The sequence below is a fragment of the Lagopus muta genome, chromosome 14 (genome assembly GCF_023343835.1).
Source record: "Lagopus muta isolate bLagMut1 chromosome 14, bLagMut1 primary, whole genome shotgun sequence".
In the NCBI taxonomy this organism is placed as follows: domain Eukaryota; kingdom Metazoa; phylum Chordata; class Aves; order Galliformes; family Phasianidae; genus Lagopus; species Lagopus muta.
In genome coordinates, this window is record NC_064446.1 from 339,104 (window position 1) to 357,881 (window position 18,778).

The 18,778-nt window shown below is 50.3% G+C and overlaps 1 protein-coding gene across 1 annotated transcript in view; it reads right to left on the bottom strand.

Annotated features, from left to right (window-relative positions):
- The window catches only part of CYSTM1 (cysteine rich transmembrane module containing 1), a 28,516-nt gene extending 12,204 nt beyond the window's left edge, over window positions 1-16,312 (bottom strand). Inside the window, exons 1-3 of the mRNA XM_048960978.1 lie at window positions 16,256-16,312; window positions 12,777-13,120; window positions 4,806-5,053 (exon numbers count right to left, since the gene is read on the bottom strand). Coding sequence (XP_048816935.1) covers window positions 4,806-5,053; window positions 12,777-13,120; window positions 16,256-16,312 — 649 coding nt within the window. The remainder of the gene's footprint in view (window positions 1-4,805; window positions 5,054-12,776; window positions 13,121-16,255) is intronic.
- Between the last annotated feature and the right edge of the window lie 2,466 nt (window positions 16,313-18,778).

Sequence of the window (18,778 nt, forward strand, 5' to 3'; positions counted from 1 at the left end):
TATACCACTGGAGACTACCACCACAGAAATGCTGCTTTACCATCCGATTCTGACAGCACGTATATGTGATGACCTACATATACATACCAGAAGGAAAACATCCAGATCCAAAGTGCCTCAACAGTTATTATTTCTACCTGAGGATCCACTGAAGCTGGATAATTGACTGCTTCTCCACATCAGCTCAGCAGAAGAGCCAACCCTGGAGCTTGCCCACACAGTACAATACCTTCAAGCATGAACATTAAAGCATAACAGGTTTCCCAGTTCTCAGTGTAAATAAACGAATCCTAGCATATGACTTGGAGTAGCTTAAACCGTAACATTAAGAAAACTCAGGTAGGGGAGCAGAATGTGTACTCAGGTGGCAAAACAGCACACAGCAGCCCTCCTGAGACCTGATTGGGAACACTGCTGGAGCTGAGCAGCCACACCACACCAGGCCAGCCTGCAACCTTTTGATTCAGTTACAGTGACAGTTTTTGCCGTAAGAGGTACAGATTTACAGCATCAGTATAATGGATCTTTAAAAATCAGCTTTTTTCAGGCTATCGGTTCTATATGAGATGCTGCTGGAGGCAGCCATTAAGAGAAGCCCCACCAAGAGCTCTCTCAGAAGACTTCTATGAAGCTGTCACAGAACACAGGTCTGCCTTGTGTTAGATGGGCTGGTTGGGAAGAAGAACAACGGGGGCTCAGGGGAGGAATCAAGGAAAAGGAGAAGATTTGGCAGGAAAAAAAAAAAAAAAAAAAGGAGTTGTAGCCTTGACTTCATTTTACACATTCATAAATGTTCTTTTACATAAGCAAACAATGTATTCCACTGAGAAATTACCCTTCACTTTATTTATTTTTTACCTGCTCTGTGGAACACACAGAACCACAAAGTGCTGAGTGTTACAACAGGGGCAGATGCAATAAAACCACACCTTGATGAAGACAGCGCCAGGAAGAAGCAAAGATCAAGCAAAAAAAAATACATCAGTATCAATACTGTGATACACAGCATGACTGCTTTCTTCCAGAAACCAAAGTGTACTGCTCCAGCATGTGGGGCTCCTGCGTGTTTTAGGGAAACAAAAATATGCTGAAGAGTACACACGCATCCCACATGCTAGAAATACTTGGCTCCTAGTTACAAGTAAAAGGCTTATTTTTATTTAAAAAATCCCCACTGACATGAATTTAGTTTGTGGGGTTTATATTTACAAGTGGCTAAAAATAGGCAGAAGGCCCCAGTGAAAATTCTCCCTCACATGTGCTCAACCTTATAGGCTTTTTCAGAATCACTTCTTCAGGAGCAACAAACCCAGGAGCTCCTCTTACCTTCACAAACCTACTGATAAATTCTGCTGTTGATATGCAATCTGAACTGTGAGCTACTCAGCTTATGAAGATGCTCCAACCCACCTCTGTGCACCAGTTTACCTATGCACAAGGCACAAAAACAACCACCCCCCATCACTCTTGTACAATCTTGTCTGAAAGTTCCATCCTCACTCTTGACATATCTTCTACAATTTGCTTTTGTTTTTCTTTGGTAATTCAGCAAAACACTCATAGCGACCATAGCAGTTGTTACTGTGAATTCCGCCTTTTTGACATCTGGATATCACCCCCAGATACAAAATGATGTGCTCCTTCCTTACAGTGTGGGAGGTTAACGCATTACAGGAGACACAGGCATACAGGTGCTAAGAATCGTACGGAAAACTCTGGATGCAAAACACACTTAGTCCTGCTTTTGTTTAACGTCAGTCATGAGTCAGCAATAAGAACTTAATGGAGGGGAGCAACCTTACAATTTGCAGCTCGTTGTCATTAAAGTCTTCTAATTGCAGCATCTTTGTACCTTGCCATGGGACACCCTGCTCAAGCAGAGCTGCTGTGTACCAGCCAGCAGCAGCTCAGCAGCACACGGCTGCTTGCTCACTGTCCCTAGGTGGGGTGGGGTAAAGAACAGCAAAGGTACAGGTGAGAACTCCTGGTGTAGATACAGGCAGTTTGCTGGGCAAAGCAATAATAGCTGCATGCATGAGTGGGGCGCAAAGAACTCACTCGCTGCTCCCAACAGCAGGCAGACATTCACCACTGCCAGTGAAGCAGGACTCCGTGTGCAACTGTTTCTCAGGAAAAAAGCACTCCAAACAGCCCCCTCTCCTTCCCCCTCCTCAGCTTTTATTACTGATGCCATAAGGCGTGGAACTTCCCTTTGGCCAGTTTAGGTCAGCGCTGCCGCCCAGCACCACGCTGACAGGGTGGCTCAAGGAGCAGAACTGCCCCTGACTCAGCGCAAGCACTGCTCTGCACCGGCTGCATTACTGTGCTGTCACCACTTTTCTCACATACCCAAAGCACAGCATTGCAAGTTTCCACAGAGGCTGATAACTGTCTCAGCCAAACCTATTACAAGGGGGAGGGACCCGATGACCTCCAGAGCCCTCAGCCATTATGTGATTACATTCATTTCAGGAAAAACAACACAAGACACCAACTCCCAAGTTTATCCTAGATACCACTTCATTGGCTTCAGAAGCCAATTCTGAAACAAGATCTCCTAGATGGTTGGTTTGTGGGTTAACATGCAGAACAGCAGCTGTGTTTGCTGAGGTTTAATACAAAACTGTGCCTTCTGCAGCATAAGCCTTGGCTCTCGTTGGACAAATATTTCACTACTGGTCCTCTGCAACTTCCCAGCCAGTTTTTTGTGCTGGTTAAAAGGTGCCCGAGTCAGAGAGACCTGAACAAAACAGCTTTCAGTGCAGTTTCCTTACTGAGTCTGATATAGGATCCTTTCAGCATTCAAAGCAGCAGATCTGCCAAAGCAACAGGACACCTTTCCCTGCAGCTCCTACAGCATCCCTCTGTGACTATAGCAGCAAAGTGCTACTTGCAGTAAGCAAAGCCAGTTTTCTGCCTGGGAGACTAGGAAGTTTTTCCCTGAGAATGCACCCAGACATGGGTGTTAGGCAAACAAGGTGCATTTCCCAGGGAAAATCCTGGTTACTTCAAGTATGTGTGGCAGCAGCAGAAGGAAGCATCTCCACGCTGCTGCCTCCCCAGTCTGAGGCAGACCTTTGGAGAAGGAAACTTTTGTAGAGGAAGCTGAGCACATGCTGTTGTCACTGAGGCCAGTAATCAAGAACACTGAAAAAACAGGTTCTTGAAAACATCCCTTCACAGTTCAGTCTGTCCACCCATGTGTGTCGACTCTGGATTCACCACAGTGGAAAAACTACTTGGAACTATCTCAAGTTCCAGTTTCCCATATAACAAGGGCCTTGAACATACTTTGTTGCAGTGCACTGTTCACTCACAGCATCACACAGTGGTAAAGTAGCAGGGTACAGAAGACAGTTATCTCAAAAACACAGCACAAGCGCATCAACTCCAATCCTGAGAAGGCCTCAAGCAGTAGCACACTAGCCCCAGTGGTGTAGGACAATATCTGGAGAACAACCTCAATAACTAACAGCTAAGGACAGCCTCATAGCAGAGAAGGCCTCAGAGGAAGCCTGACAACCTACCAGGTGACGTCAGCTCCAATTCCCACTCTATCAGCCCCAGTCTTTACAGCAATAGCAGTACCTGAACTGCTTAGCAGTGAAGCACTGACTGCGGTTTGACATAAATGTTAGTTTTCTTTCCACTCCTGAGTCAGACCTCCTGCGACCACAACAGACACCTCCAGCACACGCAGAGCCTCTGTCTATTCTTCCTGAGGGCAGCTCCCACCTCAACCGCAGCTGTCAGACAGCACTTCTGTGATGCCCACACGAATTCCTACAGAGCAGGCATGTCAGCAGCTCTGGCCACATCCTCCAGCATCCCAAGGCAGCCATAGGCACTTAAGGCTCTTCTCAACAGCTCAGGCCTGTCTGTAATATTCACTGCAGCAAAGGTATAGACGGTGCCTGGATTAGTACCATTATCACTGAGGAAACCTGAAACCAGACAGTGGAGTCAGTATGACAGAGTCTAGACCTCTCAGCACCTCCCTTCAGAAATTTGCAGGCATTGAGGAGATCTCCCTGAGCCTTCTCTTCCCCACGCTGAAGGGTCCCAGCTCCTCCAGCCTCTCATCATACAAAAAATGACACAGTCCCTTCCTTGTCTTTGTGGCCCTACTCTGACAATTCAAGCCTGCACCAGGCACAGCAATGAGCCCCAAGAGAGCTATGAGCATTCACATTAAATCAACATGCTATATTGAGAGGAAGTGGCACACGGAAGGACCGGCTACCTACCAAGGTAAGTTACATTGTCCTCCTTCCCTTCTCTAGAAACCTGGTGGTTTTGTTCTGCACATCCCCTCCACCCCCTCAAAAAAGGGAAAACAACAACAACAATTATAGCTTCAGCAAAACACACAGAAATCCAGGAATTATTCCAGTGGCACACAAGATCACCTGGACAACTATGTCTAGGCTCAAGAAAATGGACAGATGTTAATTAAGTACTGCACATTTGAATATCAACAGCTCTAACTTTACAGCCTTCAGCTAAACTTTTATCAATCCAAAGACAGACAGAAGAGTTGTGGGAAACCTAGAGCCAGCAAAATGCGTGTACAACAAAGTCAGTGCAATGATTCCCTGGAGGGATCAGCATAAAGAACATTCAGCAGTATCTTCAAAAGAATCAGAGAACTATTAGAGGCTTGGCTGCAAAAGATAGCAGTAAAACCAGATATAATCAGAACACCTCCCTCAAACAGGTTTCCAGCTCCACCAAAAGCTTCAAGGTCATGCATCTGTAAGACAGAAAGGGTAACAATCACCATGCACCACTGCTGCTAGGCATACCTGTGTTTTTAGGCCCATCTGCATACACCGGTCCTGGAGGCGGAGGTGCATTTTGCCATCCATACTGCGGATAACCTTGATAGCCTGGCTGGCCTGGCGGGTACGGCCCCACGGGTCCGGGTGGATAGCCAGGGTAGGGGCCAGGAGGGCCACCCGGCTGTGGGGCATAGGGTGGGTAAGGGGCCGACGGGCCCGGGCCAGAGTAAGGTGGAGGATTTTCGTAGTTCATCTGGGATGCAGAATCTGTCCTGTAGAAAAAGGAAAACAAACAGAAGAGTTGGTTTGCTTTCACCCCAGCATACATACTCCATTTCAGACTGCTCTCCAGTGGACCAGAGTTTGACATAACAGACCTGAGAGTACCTGCTCAAGCAGCAAACTGATTTTTAACCCCATCACAGGACAGACCTGAGTTGAAGTGATTTCTTTTAAGTGACATCAGTTCACAGCAGCAAGGAGAGCGGCTCTCCCATTTCCAATCACACATTAGCCAATCACACAAGGAAATCTGCTACTACAAAGAAAATGTCTTCTGCTTCCCCTCGTGACTAAACTGCTTTTAGGAGATATTTAAAAGTGATTACTTCACGCTTCTGTCAATATTACAACAGAAAAACATACAGAAAAGCAGCCCATCCAGGACACACACCAGGTCACCTCATCTCCAGCAGAAGAGCGCTTCATTCAGGAACAGGACATTACATGTCTGCTAACTGTTACTAGCATCCAGACTCACTCCAGAACAAAGCTGTGCATGAAGAGTTTCCTGATGGTTGTGCAACCCAGCACATCACCTGCTCCCTCCAGCTCTGTGCAACCAATCCATTAAGCAGTCACAAACAATCAGGACCATGGGCTCACTCTCATTCAAAAAGCAACATTAAAAACACTTCAGGGACTTGAAGTTCACAAAACCTCTATAAAACATCTATTGCATTACTCAAGTAACAGCCCTCAGAAGACAAGGCTGCCACCACAATGATGCAACTTCAGTTAGCCTCCAAATAGCATGACTGAGCAAGACATCCCTTACACAAGGTTCCTGATACTTCTCTCTGCTTGAGAAACATAAGTGACCCCAAAGCCCTGTGCTAAGGAGCCTTCCTGGTTTCAGTAGCTCTCCCAGGCACGCAGCAAGGAAGTTCCCCCTTCACAAACCAGGCCAAAGGCAGGCAGCACGTCCTACAGCTCACTCAGGTGCAACACACTAGAGAATTGGTTCACCAAAGACCACTAATGTCCATCTAACTTACAAACAGCCCAAAGGAGTGGCCAAACAAAAGTTCCAGTGGAAGAACGAGGCTGGAGCGAGTATGTGTGAGTAGAAGCAGGCAAATACCAGCATGGCACCACTTGGTGCCCCATGCCCAAGCCAGCCATGGGAACACAGGGCTGCCCCTGTGCTCACAGAAGGGGCCTGCAGCTCTGTGGCTGCAAGAAGCAGGACGGCAGTTGCCCTCGTGGCTTTGTGTGTTTGCAACAGCAGCGGAGGCCCAGGGGAAGCCTGCTGTGTCCCACAGCCCTACAGCTTGCTCCCACATCAGCCTGGCACCCTGGAAACACGTGCAGAGTGCTGCGGTAGCACTCAGACCGCAATGCCCCCAGGGCCCAGCTGGCTGTAGCCATCACTACCAAGCTCCGGCAGTCAGTTCCTGCAAGGGAATTTGTCCCAAGGTACGTTTTCTGGAATACATTTTCCTCATCCCCACTTCACAGAATCACAGAATCACAGAATCACAGAATCACAGAATCACAGAATCACAGAATCACAGAATCACAGAATCACAGAATCACAGAATCACAGAATCACAGAATCACCCGGGTTGGAAGGTACCTCAAGGATCATGTAGTTCCAATCCCCCTGCCTGGCAGGGCCACCAAACATACACATTTAGATCAGGTTGCCCAGGACCCCGTCCAACCTGGCCTTAAACACGTCCAAGGACGGGGCATCCACAACCTCCCTGGGCAGCCCGTTCCAGGGCCTAACCACTCTCCTTGTAAAGAACTTCCCCCTAACATCTAACCTAAATCTTCCCTCCTTCAACTTAAAACCATTTCCCCTAGTCCTGCTATTGTCAGCCCTTTTGAAGAGTTTACTCCCCTCCTGGGTGTAGGTTCCCTTCAGGTATTGATAGGCTGCAATGAGGTCACCCCGCAGCCTTCTCTTCTCCAGGCTGAACAAGCCCAACTTCCTCAGCCTGTCCTCATAGGGGAGGTGCTCCAGCCCCCTGATCATCTTAGTCGCCCACTTCCATTACTGGCTACTCTTCTCTATTTGCCCATTTCAAATTGCACGATAATATTTACTTTTCCTCCATTTTCATGAACCCACACACAAATTTACATGCCTAATAGCCCTATTCACCCACCAAGGTATGTGTTAGCAAGGCAGGGCCTTAAATCATTAAGCAGATTCCTTTCAGAGACATACTTGAGCTCCTACTCAAGCTTATTATCATGCATTGCTGTGGGCTCTCATCCTAAATTCCATGGAAGCTGCAACCAGGACTAACTGCTGAGAGCTTGCATCAGGAGTCATAGTTGTAGGTTTCCCAATAAGCACTTTAAAGACAAAGCTCTAAAGAAAGAGGCCAGCATGTCAAGCGAAGCTGTTGGTGTTCACAGCACACCAGGAAGTCCCAGTAGGAAGAGCCAGGGCTGTGCTGTAGCCGTGCCTAATGTGAAACTTGAGTTCAGCACTAAATCCAGCAAACTCAGAACTCTCAGATGCCATTAAGCAGGTGTCCTGACTGCTGCTGCTGTACCAAGATATCATGAGTTTCACCATTTTCTTCAGATGCACACGACCCTATTCTTTCTCCCCTCCAAACCACTTTTTAAGAGATAAGCTTGCTAATATAGCATTACATTTCCCTAAGCTCTCCTTGAACTTTTGTTCCATGCTGCCGAGCAAACACTGCTTACCCTATCCTAACAGAAGGGCAGGATTTGTAAACAGGCAGCTCACTGTGCCCCAGGAGGCTGCATTCTGGCTCCCTTAAGGGCTGGGAAGAAGTGAGGAAAAAAAAAAAAATAAAGCTGAAGACCAAAATGTGAGTATGTAATGAATACAGTGTGTACATGCACACATGCGTGCCTTGGGCAGCCTGATCCAGTGACTGCCAACCCTGTCCACAGTAAGGGGCTGGAGCTCAGTCATCTTTAAGGTCCCTTCCAACCTAAGCCATTCTATGATTCTATGACATAGAGAGCCACATACAAACACAGACACAGGGTGGGAGGGAAGGTTTATACATAAGAACCACATTTCTTAAAATCTTAAGTCATTCTACATCTGCAATCTTTGACTAACACGGGCAAATGGTGCAGACAGAAGCATAATGCTTTGCGTACTGGCAAGCATTTTTTTTAACCTGTCTATTTTGGCAAGCACTACACTTCAGAGAAATAAATTTCACTGTTACACTTTTGAAAATATCCACTTCTTTCTGGTGGCTTTAAACTTCCTGCCTCCTATGAGATCAGCACCCCCGCAAAGCTGCTACAGAGCTCATCTGTTACCAATCTCTGGTTTCTCCATCTCCCTGAGAGAGCAAGCAGCCAGGGCAGGCCCTGCAGCTCCCCCAGAAGGCCCCTTAGCAGAGTTGGTATTCCAGGTACCTCTTTTGGACTCAACACAATTCTAGCCCTGTAAAGGAGACCAGCACGGATGTGTATCTAATTACTGGTGGTGAGGACATTTTGACATCTCTGCCAAACTGAAAACAGTATGTACAGAATCTGCATTTTTGAGATACATGCGATCAGCATGGTACATCAAAGGTGCTAACCCACCTGCAAAGAAATACCAATCCTTATGGGCAGCTGGAGGTCTGAGTCTCCAAACACAATCTTCTATGAAAGCACATCAAGTAGGTAAAAAGCGGCATATAAGGGGTGACACAACAGTCTGACCTGCGTACTGAAGGCCTTCCACTGTATGGGAAAAAAGAGTTATTACCAGCTTTCAGGAAGCTTAGAAGCAAGAGCTGGCTTTTGTGACAGCAGAACAAGCACCACACTCCGCCTGCCGTTTGGGTCAGGAGGAATCACACTGCACACGGTGGGTATCGACCCAGCCGGGCTTCGTGCAGAGCGGCGCGAGGGCGCAGTGAGTGGCACAGCCCCAGCGGGGATGCAGCGCCCTGGCACGACCCACCCTGCCGATGCCGGCAGCACTAGGAAGCGGTTTGCCAATACAGAGCTCTAATGGAAAGTACATCGAACATCAACAACACAGCTTTTGGCAACGAGCCTAGAATCTAAATGATATTTCATACGAACGGTATCCAAATGAAAAAAAAGCACAAGTGGCTTTTAAATGGCACTGGTTCTGTGTTTCCCCCTTACCAGCTTCTATCCAAGCTCCACAGAGTGACTGCATCAAAGGTACATTAAGGATAAAAGGCACTGTTCCTCCTCGCCTGGCCCGTCCTGAGGCAGCAGTAACAGGACAGCAGCACTGCGCGGTCCTGCTCAGAACCACGCTGCTTTCACAAATGCAGGCACAGGGAGAACTGAAAAGCCCAGCTTTGTGCTGTCAAAGGAAGAGCTTCAAAACACTGTTTTGTTCAAATCAATTTCCTCAGAGGGTCTCTGAGGGTAGGGGATACTCTGTGTGCAACAGGAAGAGGTGCATCTCCTCATCTTTATCCAAGCAGCTGCCAGAACTCCCCTAAACAACAACTCTGAGGCCACTCTGAAGGGCAGAAGCCACCACACCAGGCACCTCTGCTGGCCGAACCCCCTCAGGCCTGGATGAACAGCATTAACCCTCACAAGTGCCCAACTGGGTGCTGCGTTCTGCAGAGCCCTCAGAGCCCACTGAGGCACTGAGCCCTCTGCCCAGGGACAGGTGAGGCTGTCCCTGTGCCCTTCCAAACAGAGGGCTTCAACCCCTCCCACCTCTCCGGCCCCTTTACCCCTCATACTTTCTTAACAAAACCACACTGGCACACGGGCTTCCACGACACTTCGTGTTTATGCTGACAAGCTTCACTGCCTTGCTAACTGTTACAAACTGTTTTGAAGCTCTTCAGAATCTATTGAATGAAGCTATTCATCCCTTACTCCCTAATTTTCCTTCTTCCAAAATGCTGCCTACTGTATACCTACATGTTCTGCACAGCAAAAGTATCAGCATGAGACTGAAGAGCTGCTTGTATAGTTTTGACAGTGAAGCTGCTAGAGGAAAAGAAGACCAAACCCAACATTCTGTTTCTGGTATTATGTGAGCTGTACCCTCACAAGGAAAAATTTCACATCTTTCAGACATGCGATGAAAGGTTTTGAGAACACGTGACGTAACAGCACAGACCAGCAGCTGTGACAATGAGAAGCAGTGCAGCACAGATCCTCCAGTCTTACAAGCCAAGGCACTCAGTGCTCACACACCAGCTGAGCTCTGCCCTGTGGTGTGGCAAGACGCGTGAAAAAGAAAAGCCCTGTTTATGGAACGCACAGCAGATACAAGTGTGAGCACTATGGTTTCAGGCCCTGAAAGCTTTCTTGTGCAATGCAGTTGTTCAGGTGCAATGTGCTACACCAGAGACAGCGCCAGAAATATCTAGTATATATGCTGCTCTGAAAAGGATGTATTGAGACTTTCTTAAGGCATAACAAATACAAAAACCAAAAATCACTGAGAACATCTGATTGTCAAGTTAAACCAGATTGCACAGTATACAAAAAAAACCTTTGTTGCTCCAACCGAAAAGAGAACAAGAAGCAAATAGCCTGACTGGCAAGGAGGTTAATAAGCACCTCAGACAGATAACACAATCCCATGCGTAATTCAGATGGTGCCCTGGCAGCAGCCTGGCGACGAAGCAGCAGTCCCCAGCACCGACACGCTGGTGGATTTAATGGAGGATGCTACCTGGGCTGCCTGACAACATCCCATTTTCTGAAGAAGTAACCATACTGAAGGGCAGTACACGGCTTCTTAAATAAAATAAAAGTAGGGTCATGCACACATTTCCTACATCTCTGATCTCCTTCCTCCAAAAATGGCTTTTCATAACAGGCTAGAAAATTGGATAGCACAAGCTTTCTTGCTTGCACTTTTTCCACATCACACATGCAGCTGTAACACAATGCTTTACTTAGCCTACAGGGGACGTACAAGAATCTTCTTTAATGGCTGCTGGTCACAGGGGACAAGCAACCACTTCTGAAGCAACACTCTCAAGAGAGCCTTTGCCTTACAGCTTCTTCTGAATATACGATAGAGTAAGTCCAGGGCCATCAAGAGCTCACTAAACAGTGCCTTTACAATGCATTATAACACTGATGTCGAACGCATCTTTCTGACAAACAACAAAAAGAACCTGGAATAGTAATGACTGATGTAAGGTCTGCAGCCAGCCAGATCGATGGCAAAGCTAGAGCCTTCCCAGCACACCCTGCCAGCACCCAGCCCAATGCAGTGCAGTTGTGAAGCAGGAGTGTGCCCAAAGCCAAGAAAGGCACCCTACCACACACCAGGACACTTCATCTGCAAGGCTGGGGGCAGGCAACAGTCCATGTGCTGGCTGCAGAATGCAGGATACCAGAGCTGCAGTAATGAGCATGTCTGAATGACTCAGGCTTCTCGCTGTCTTCCTCTCTTCCCAAAAATGACAGAGTGCTCCTCTCTGCTCATTGAGCCACAGGGTTTCAGCTGAGAAACAGGAAGTTAAGAGGCACAGCACACAGCTGATTGAGTAGAAAATATTGACATCAGAGGGGGATACATGAGCTCTGCTTGCTCAAGTACTGTCACTATACAAATGATCCTGGCTCCTTACAGCGTGGGCACAGACAACAGGCAACTGGAGGAAGGCAAATCTGTTTGCTGAAAACCTGGAGGTACACTAACTTGCTCTGCCCTTCTACAAAACAGGACATTAATCTGAACATGCACAGAATTACCCCAGAAAACAAGCAGTTCCTCTGCTAACTGCACACAAAGCCCCCCAGGTAGTTCCCCATCATCACTCCAGGGCAATGCTAGAGATGCTGAACCTCATGATAGCAGGCACACCCGGGCAGTGAGCAACAAGCTGCAGCCAAGCCTCGGTGCAACACCACCCAGTGCTGGGGCAGCTCCGTCCCAGCCCGGGGGGTGCAGGGTGCCACGGTCAGGCTGCATACAGAACTCAGCCCCTCCCAGGGCATTCCTCCATGACGAGAGCACCCAGCAGCGACTGCACTCTGCTCACAAACACTTCGGGGAATGAGAAACCCGTAGTTTACAAAGACGACCTTTATCAGGCACGGAGGAGGCAGTCCGTAATGGTTACTGCTGCACGAGTTCCAGTACTTGGGGGAAAAAAAAGAAAAGAAAAAAAAAACCCACAAAAAAACAACCAACACCGCTGTGCGCACTGCAGATTAGTATGGAACGCACCGACCCCCGACCACCCCCAAAAATCACCGAGATCCGATCGCAACTTCGCGAGGTTTGCTCCGTGCCACACAGCAGCAGCGCCCCCGACTATCTCTGCACTCAATAACCGACGCGACTGAGAGAAGCGCTTCCCGGCACAGGAGCAGCTCCACACGGCGCCGTCCCGCAAGCTGCAGGGCACGGAGCCCGGCCGCCCGGCCGCCCGCCGTAAGCCGCCGCCTTCTCCCCCCGCCCCGGGTCGGGCCGAGCCCCGCTCGGGCGGTCCCTCCCGAAGCCGTTCCCGTCACTGTCGCCGAGGGGCCGCGGCCGGGAGGGGCCGAGAGCCTCCCGCCCCCATCTTCCGTTTCACGGCGACATTCCGTTACCCGGAGCAGCCACGGGAAGGGGAAGCGCGGATGCGGCGCCGCCCTCCCCCCGGGCCCGCCGGCACCTCGCGGCCTTTACCCCGGCTGCGCAACCCCTCCGCCCCACGCGGAGCCCGGCCGCGCCTCGGAGGAGCGGGGACGGCCCGAGGTCAGCGGCGGCACCGTGGCCATCGGGACCCCGCGCGGCCGCTCCCGCCCCGCTCCCCGCCGTACCTGCGGCGCCGCCGCCTCACCCCGCACCTGCCGCGGGCGGTGACGCACCCAGAGCCGAGCGAGCCCCCAGCCCTCCCCGAGCGGAGCCGGGAGTCGCCGAGGGGCGGTGCCACCAGCGAGACCGCCTCGCGGGGGGCGCGGCCCGGAGGGAGGGGCTGACGGGCGACGGTGGCGTCGGCCGCGGGGGTTCCGGGTGGGGGTCCGGCGGCGCGGTGTGACGGCCGGCAGCTCGGCGTGAGGCCGCCCGCCGTTGTCCCCCAGCTCCCTCCGTGCAGCAGGGGCTCGGGAACGCGCAGTGCGTCACGGCTTTCCGTCACGGCTGACGGGAAACGTGCGTGAGAGCTCTAGGGAAAGCAGTGTAAAATAAACGAGGTCAGGGACGCGGTGGGTCAGGACTACGGGTCACATGAGCGCGACTCACAGGCTGCGAGGTACAGCGGTGCTGCGCTGGGAGCTGCGGACGGGGCCGCGCTGCGCCGCGCGGGGCTGAGTTCCATCCGCAGCTGCCGGGGCACTCGGGCCGCTGCGGCGCCGCGCGCCTAACGGGGCTCAGCCTGGGAGAAGCTGTGCAAATCCCCGAGCGCTGCCCTGCGCGTTTATTTGTGTATGCCTTGGTGAACGACGTGCCTGTCTGGCCTGTGCAGCTCGGCAGGTATACGCTGTTCCGCTGGTTAACGTTAAACTTACCTCGATCCTTTAGCGCCGATGGACACGCTCCATTGTCTTGTTAAAAATTAACTTAGAAAGCACTTTGAAAAACACTGCCTTCATTAAAATGTTAAGATGACACTCGATATTTAAATCTACTTTTAAATTACCCAGTTTGCATGTACTTCAGATAGTGAAGTCCAGACTTCAATGCTACTATAATCCCTCTAATAGAAATTCTGTGTTTGTAGGTGAGAATTCCCTGGAAACGAGGCTGGAAACGATTGGGATTTTGGTTTTCCAACCCAGTTCTCCATGGGATGGGAGGAGGTGGGACTCCTGGTGGACCAGGGCAGATGCAGTTTGCTCGCCCAGTTTCTATCTGTGTTGGCACATCACAAGAAGTTACCTGAGCTCTGCAGGAGCCTCCTGCAGGCATAGCTGGAGTGTTCAGCTCCTGCCCCATGTGCATGCAATGTGGGCATTACTGAGTTGCAGCTGAGGGCAGAAATCTCCTGAGACACATTGATGTCATCACTTAAACACTCTGAGATGCTACAGGACAGACAGGTTTTTGCTCCTACCAAAACAGCCCCTGCTGCCCCTTTCTTTTACCAGTGGATTTCTCTTGCGTATTGCATTTTCCTCCTGCTGGGAAAGGAAAGGAAATGTGAATTCAGCTTACTGGACAAACTCTGCTGCCTGCAAACTCTGGTTGAGCAAGATTTACTTTCCCTAGCCCTCCCCACCCTGGGTAAATCCAAACGCTTTATAATCACAGCTTTTGTCTTTGTTGTTTATTTTGTTCAATCTTATTGTCCAGGAGATACAAGCAAGAAGGCATGGCTTGACCTTGTAGAGCACAAGTGCAGAAGCCGAGCTCACACAGCACTGCAAAGAAAATGAGAGGGAAAAACAGAGTGCAAGACCATTGTGGAGAGAACTTGCTGCTGTTTGCTTGCCCCCATTCTTTTTGCATTTCCCATCTCTTTCCACACAGTCATTAGGTGAAACCTCTTGCAAAAGCCTTATGAAACACCCTGCTGGCTTGCAGGGTGGTAATGTGAGGCTGCAGGCACGGCCGCGCAGCTTTGCCAGCCAGCTATCGCATTTGGTGGAGGGGTCTGGAGGGCAGAAGGGCTGGAGTGAGACATCTTTATCTGCATTAGTGCCAAATGGAGAGATCCTGGTCCAGCACTCCTGCCCTCTTCTTTGCTCTTCCCACACAGCAGTGCTGTGGACTTGGCAAGCAGACCCAGATTGATAAAACACCTCAGAATGAAAATGCTGCCATGCAGGCTACACTTGGCAGGTCTGCACTGTGTGTGCTGGAACTCAGGGCCTGCCCCAGACAAAGGTCTGTCTCATGCATCATCTGTGCTAACTGGAAAGTTCTCTGCTTTGCCTGCTGAAGACTGACAGTTTAAATGTTCAGGTCCATTGCTTGAGAGACACAAGGATTTAGAAGGAGATATCTAGAATTGTTGGAGATGAGGGGATCTTCTAAGGTCATATAGTCCAACTCAGCTGCAATGAACACAATGGACACCTACAGCTCCTTCCTCAAAGCCCGGTCCAGTTCTGATCTGTTCTGCTGCTCACATGCTCTAGGACTCTGGGTCCTTCCCACGCTGCTGTCCTGCATCAGGTCTCCCTGAAGACCTGGGTCTCTATGCTCCATCCCACCTAGTGTCTTTTGGTCCTGCTTTATGCTCCCTCACCACCCAGTCAAGCAGGATTTATGCTGGAATGCAAGGTACAAAGGCTGTTTTACTTGGGTGCGTGGAAATAAAGCATTACCAGGCTTGTCACTAACAAAGAAAGTGGGTCCCCTGGCAAGGGCCAAGGCTCAAGGACTTGCACTGGAAGGTAAAACTACAGCCATAGCTCTTTTCTTCCTCTGTCAATGTAAGAAGAGTTTGAGCTTTATCTCAGACACTTGAATGCTCCCTGCCCTCCCAGCCTGTCTGATGGAAGTTTGTTCCACCTTGGACTTCCTGTCTGCAAGAAAAGGCTGAGCAGAGGTCACCCTCAAAAACACGGGTATCAACTCACCAGTGCTTGCATAGGAGGTCAGGAAGGCCCCCTATGAGCCACCCAAAAGCTCATGCTGTTCAAGGGATGTCATTTGTACTGGGGAAGGTATGCAGCAGAGCACATTCACGAATCTGCATCCAAAAAGTAATGTGATCACCTTGCTCTCTAGTCAGTGCATTCCAAGTGTTGCCTCACAGGGGGCTGGGCAGGCACACCCCAAGAGCACGGTGCAGCCATCCTGCAGCTGCCAGGGCCAGGAGGAAATCCCCTTACCGCGGGGAGTGCTGGGCAGCACACGTGTGAGGTAACACGCGTTTCAGTTTTGCTGACTCTGCTTCAGAGGCTTTCAAGCTGTGGGAAACCAAGACACCAGCAGCAGTAAACCTGCAAGAGTACTTCATTCAGGGGCTGGCTTGACTCCGATCTAGCACAAGAGATCAATGGCAGCTTGGCAGAGCCGATGTGGGCTGCAAAACCTTGCCTGCGTTTAGGCCACAAGGCCGCTGTGTGGTTTTCTCCAGGAGCCTGGAGCAGTGCTGGGAGCCCTGAGGGCTGCGCGGGGCTGCAGGAAGCCTGGGCAGTGCAGTGAGAGGAGGCAGACGTGGCCTGGAGCGGGCAGAGCAGAGCCAGACAGAATGAGAAGGGGAATTTGCTGGTGGGCACAGGCCATGCAGGAATGTCACCTTGGGGGTACCCAGCAGCAGAGGTATTGATGCTCTGCAGAATGTGCTGGCTGCTGCAAGGCCAGGCAGCAAACATCACAAGGTCTGTGGAGGGAATGAGAGATGGGATACCCTGTCCTCGCTGTGCTCCCGGTCCCTGTGGGCCTCAGAGACGGGATGCTCTGCCATCGCTGTGCCCATGCCTCTGCATCGCTGGCCCATGCCACAGGGCCAGGAGGTGCTGCCAATGAGGTATCGGGATGCTCATCTCCATCAGGACCCCGTGTCACCGCTCTGATGCTGGCTCCTGCACAGCCTGTGGCACGATGTTTGGAGCATGATAGGGCAGAGCAGCACTGCTCAGCTGCACTTGTGCAAAAGAAACTTCAAAGCAACCATAAATCAGCCTCTAAGCTGTGTTAGGGCCAGCACTGGATTGGATCCTGCTACCTCCTATGGGAGTGACGAGTGAGCTGGCCATGACCCATTCCCACTTGGCCAGGAGACCAGGAGGTTCCTGGTAGAGCCTGGATCAGTCCCTGCCACTGGGAGACTGATGTGTGTGGAGGGCAGCAGATGTCCATGTGGACACAGTGCTCTGAGACCAGGTTATCTGGGGAAAACAAGTGGTGTAAGACGAGATTGAACAAAGAAATACCTCAGCATGAGTTTCCCTAGGGTCCTGCTGGATTCCCCAAGGTTCTGCTGATGGCATGATGACTGTGAAAGGGGAAGAGTGGAAATTTTACAGGGAACAATGTCTCAGTGGTTGCTATTAGTTAGGCAAACCACCCCACTTCGGTGCAGGCCAGCTGAGGGTGCGGGACAAGAGCGCTAGAGGGAAGACAAAACTCAAAACAGCACCAAATAAGAAAAATATTTATCTCCCTCCTTAAGCTGCTGTGTGGCTAAGAGACTAAGCTGGGATGTCTCTGGCACACCCCCCATTCTGCAGGGCCATTTGTGAGACACTCAACAGTTACCAGGCTGTGGCTTGTGCCTCAGCAGCAGTTCTTTACAGACCTTTATTTTGCTCAGTTTCTCTGTTAAGAGCTGGAAAGATTATGGGTTTTGGACCCTGTCATGGAAGACCTGGGCATGGCCCACACCAGACCTCCTCTCTCCAAGGGCTCTTATCTTTGCATGTTTGCATGACTTTGGAGCCCTGTGACCCGTGTTAGAAGCTCCCTGTGCCACTAAGCCAAAGGGTTTTGACTCAAGCAATACCAGCTTTCACAGCACAGTTTTGTGATCTGCTTGCAATCCTTCTGCCTGTGCTGCCCCACGGCCCACGGGACCTGCTGAAATCAAACCCTGCCAGAATGTTTCCCTGGCTGTGGCCTCTTGCACATCTCATTCTCACACTATTTATATCACATGGAACAGCACATAGGCACCACTGTCTACCAATAAAGGGCTATGCCAGCCCTCTGCAGTCTGACCTTACTTTCAGATACCTCAGCAACAGCTTAGCAGCCTGAGGGCACAGGGAAAACTCACAGCTGGCTGTGCTGTGCTAGTTTTCAGCACTGACTTTCCACTGCCTGGCAGTGGGAGTGGGACCCAGGTCATCTCAGCTTTGTCCATGCTGGAGAGATGTGGCATCTTCTGCATGAAAAATCCATTCTTCTGGTCTGCTGTGCAGCCCAGGAAATTCTCCCACTGGGTAAGGTGCTGGCACAGAAAGGGATCAAAGGAAGGCGTCAAAGGCTGAAATCGTTTTAGGAAGTGCTGTGAGTCTGGGGAAAATCCCAGAGGTAGAAAAGGCTCAGTCTGGATGACCTTGGCTGCCAGCTGAGCTGATTTTTGTGCGAGGAAGAGCTGACTGGAGCTCTGCAGGGTTAGCTGCTCCCACATTCCCAGCAGCTCAGCCAGTTCAGCCAGCACCCCATCGGGCCTGCTGGCACAGCCTGGGGCTCAGCCTCTGCTCTACAGAAGAGCAGAGTGGGAATAGATTGCAGCTGCCATAGGCATCCTCCTGGAATGTGGCTGCTCCAGACAGAACCTTGTAGCTTCTGGGCCTTGAGGATACCCAGCCCCCACTTCTGACAGAAGATAGAGAGGTTTCCTGTGGATAGCCTGGCTCCTGCAACTTTCAGCCTGTTCTTATTTTTATTATTATTATCTTATTATTATATTTATTTCATTTATATTATCTTATTTATATTATCATATTATTTATATTATCATATTATTTATATTATTATATTATTTACGTTATTATTAATCAGCATTGCTATCTGTTGGGGTGCTTTTATCCCTCGTAGGGCTGGTCTTATGTGGCATAGCCCCTTGTCCCACTTGGGTTAGTGGGATGGTCCATCAGCTGAAGCCAGCTGTAGTGGCAGAGACCTCTGCTTTGTGCTAAAGAGCTATTCCCAGAAGCAAAGAGTACTGGGTATCAGATGATCCCTATGGGCTCTGCTGTGGTTCATAGTGGAGACAGGGCCACCATTTCTCTCTGGTGGCAGGAGGCTGCCCGGGTGGTCGGGCCTTGGTCATAGAGATCCCTGGACCAGAAGGGCATGGGCTGGTGGAGAGTGTGGTAAAAGCATGGCCAAGAGGACATGGAGCACGGTGATGTCCTGCCATGTGGAAGCACTGTCCAGCTGCCTACCAGGCCTCCATCCCTGGCACTGCAGCCTGCATTTCCCA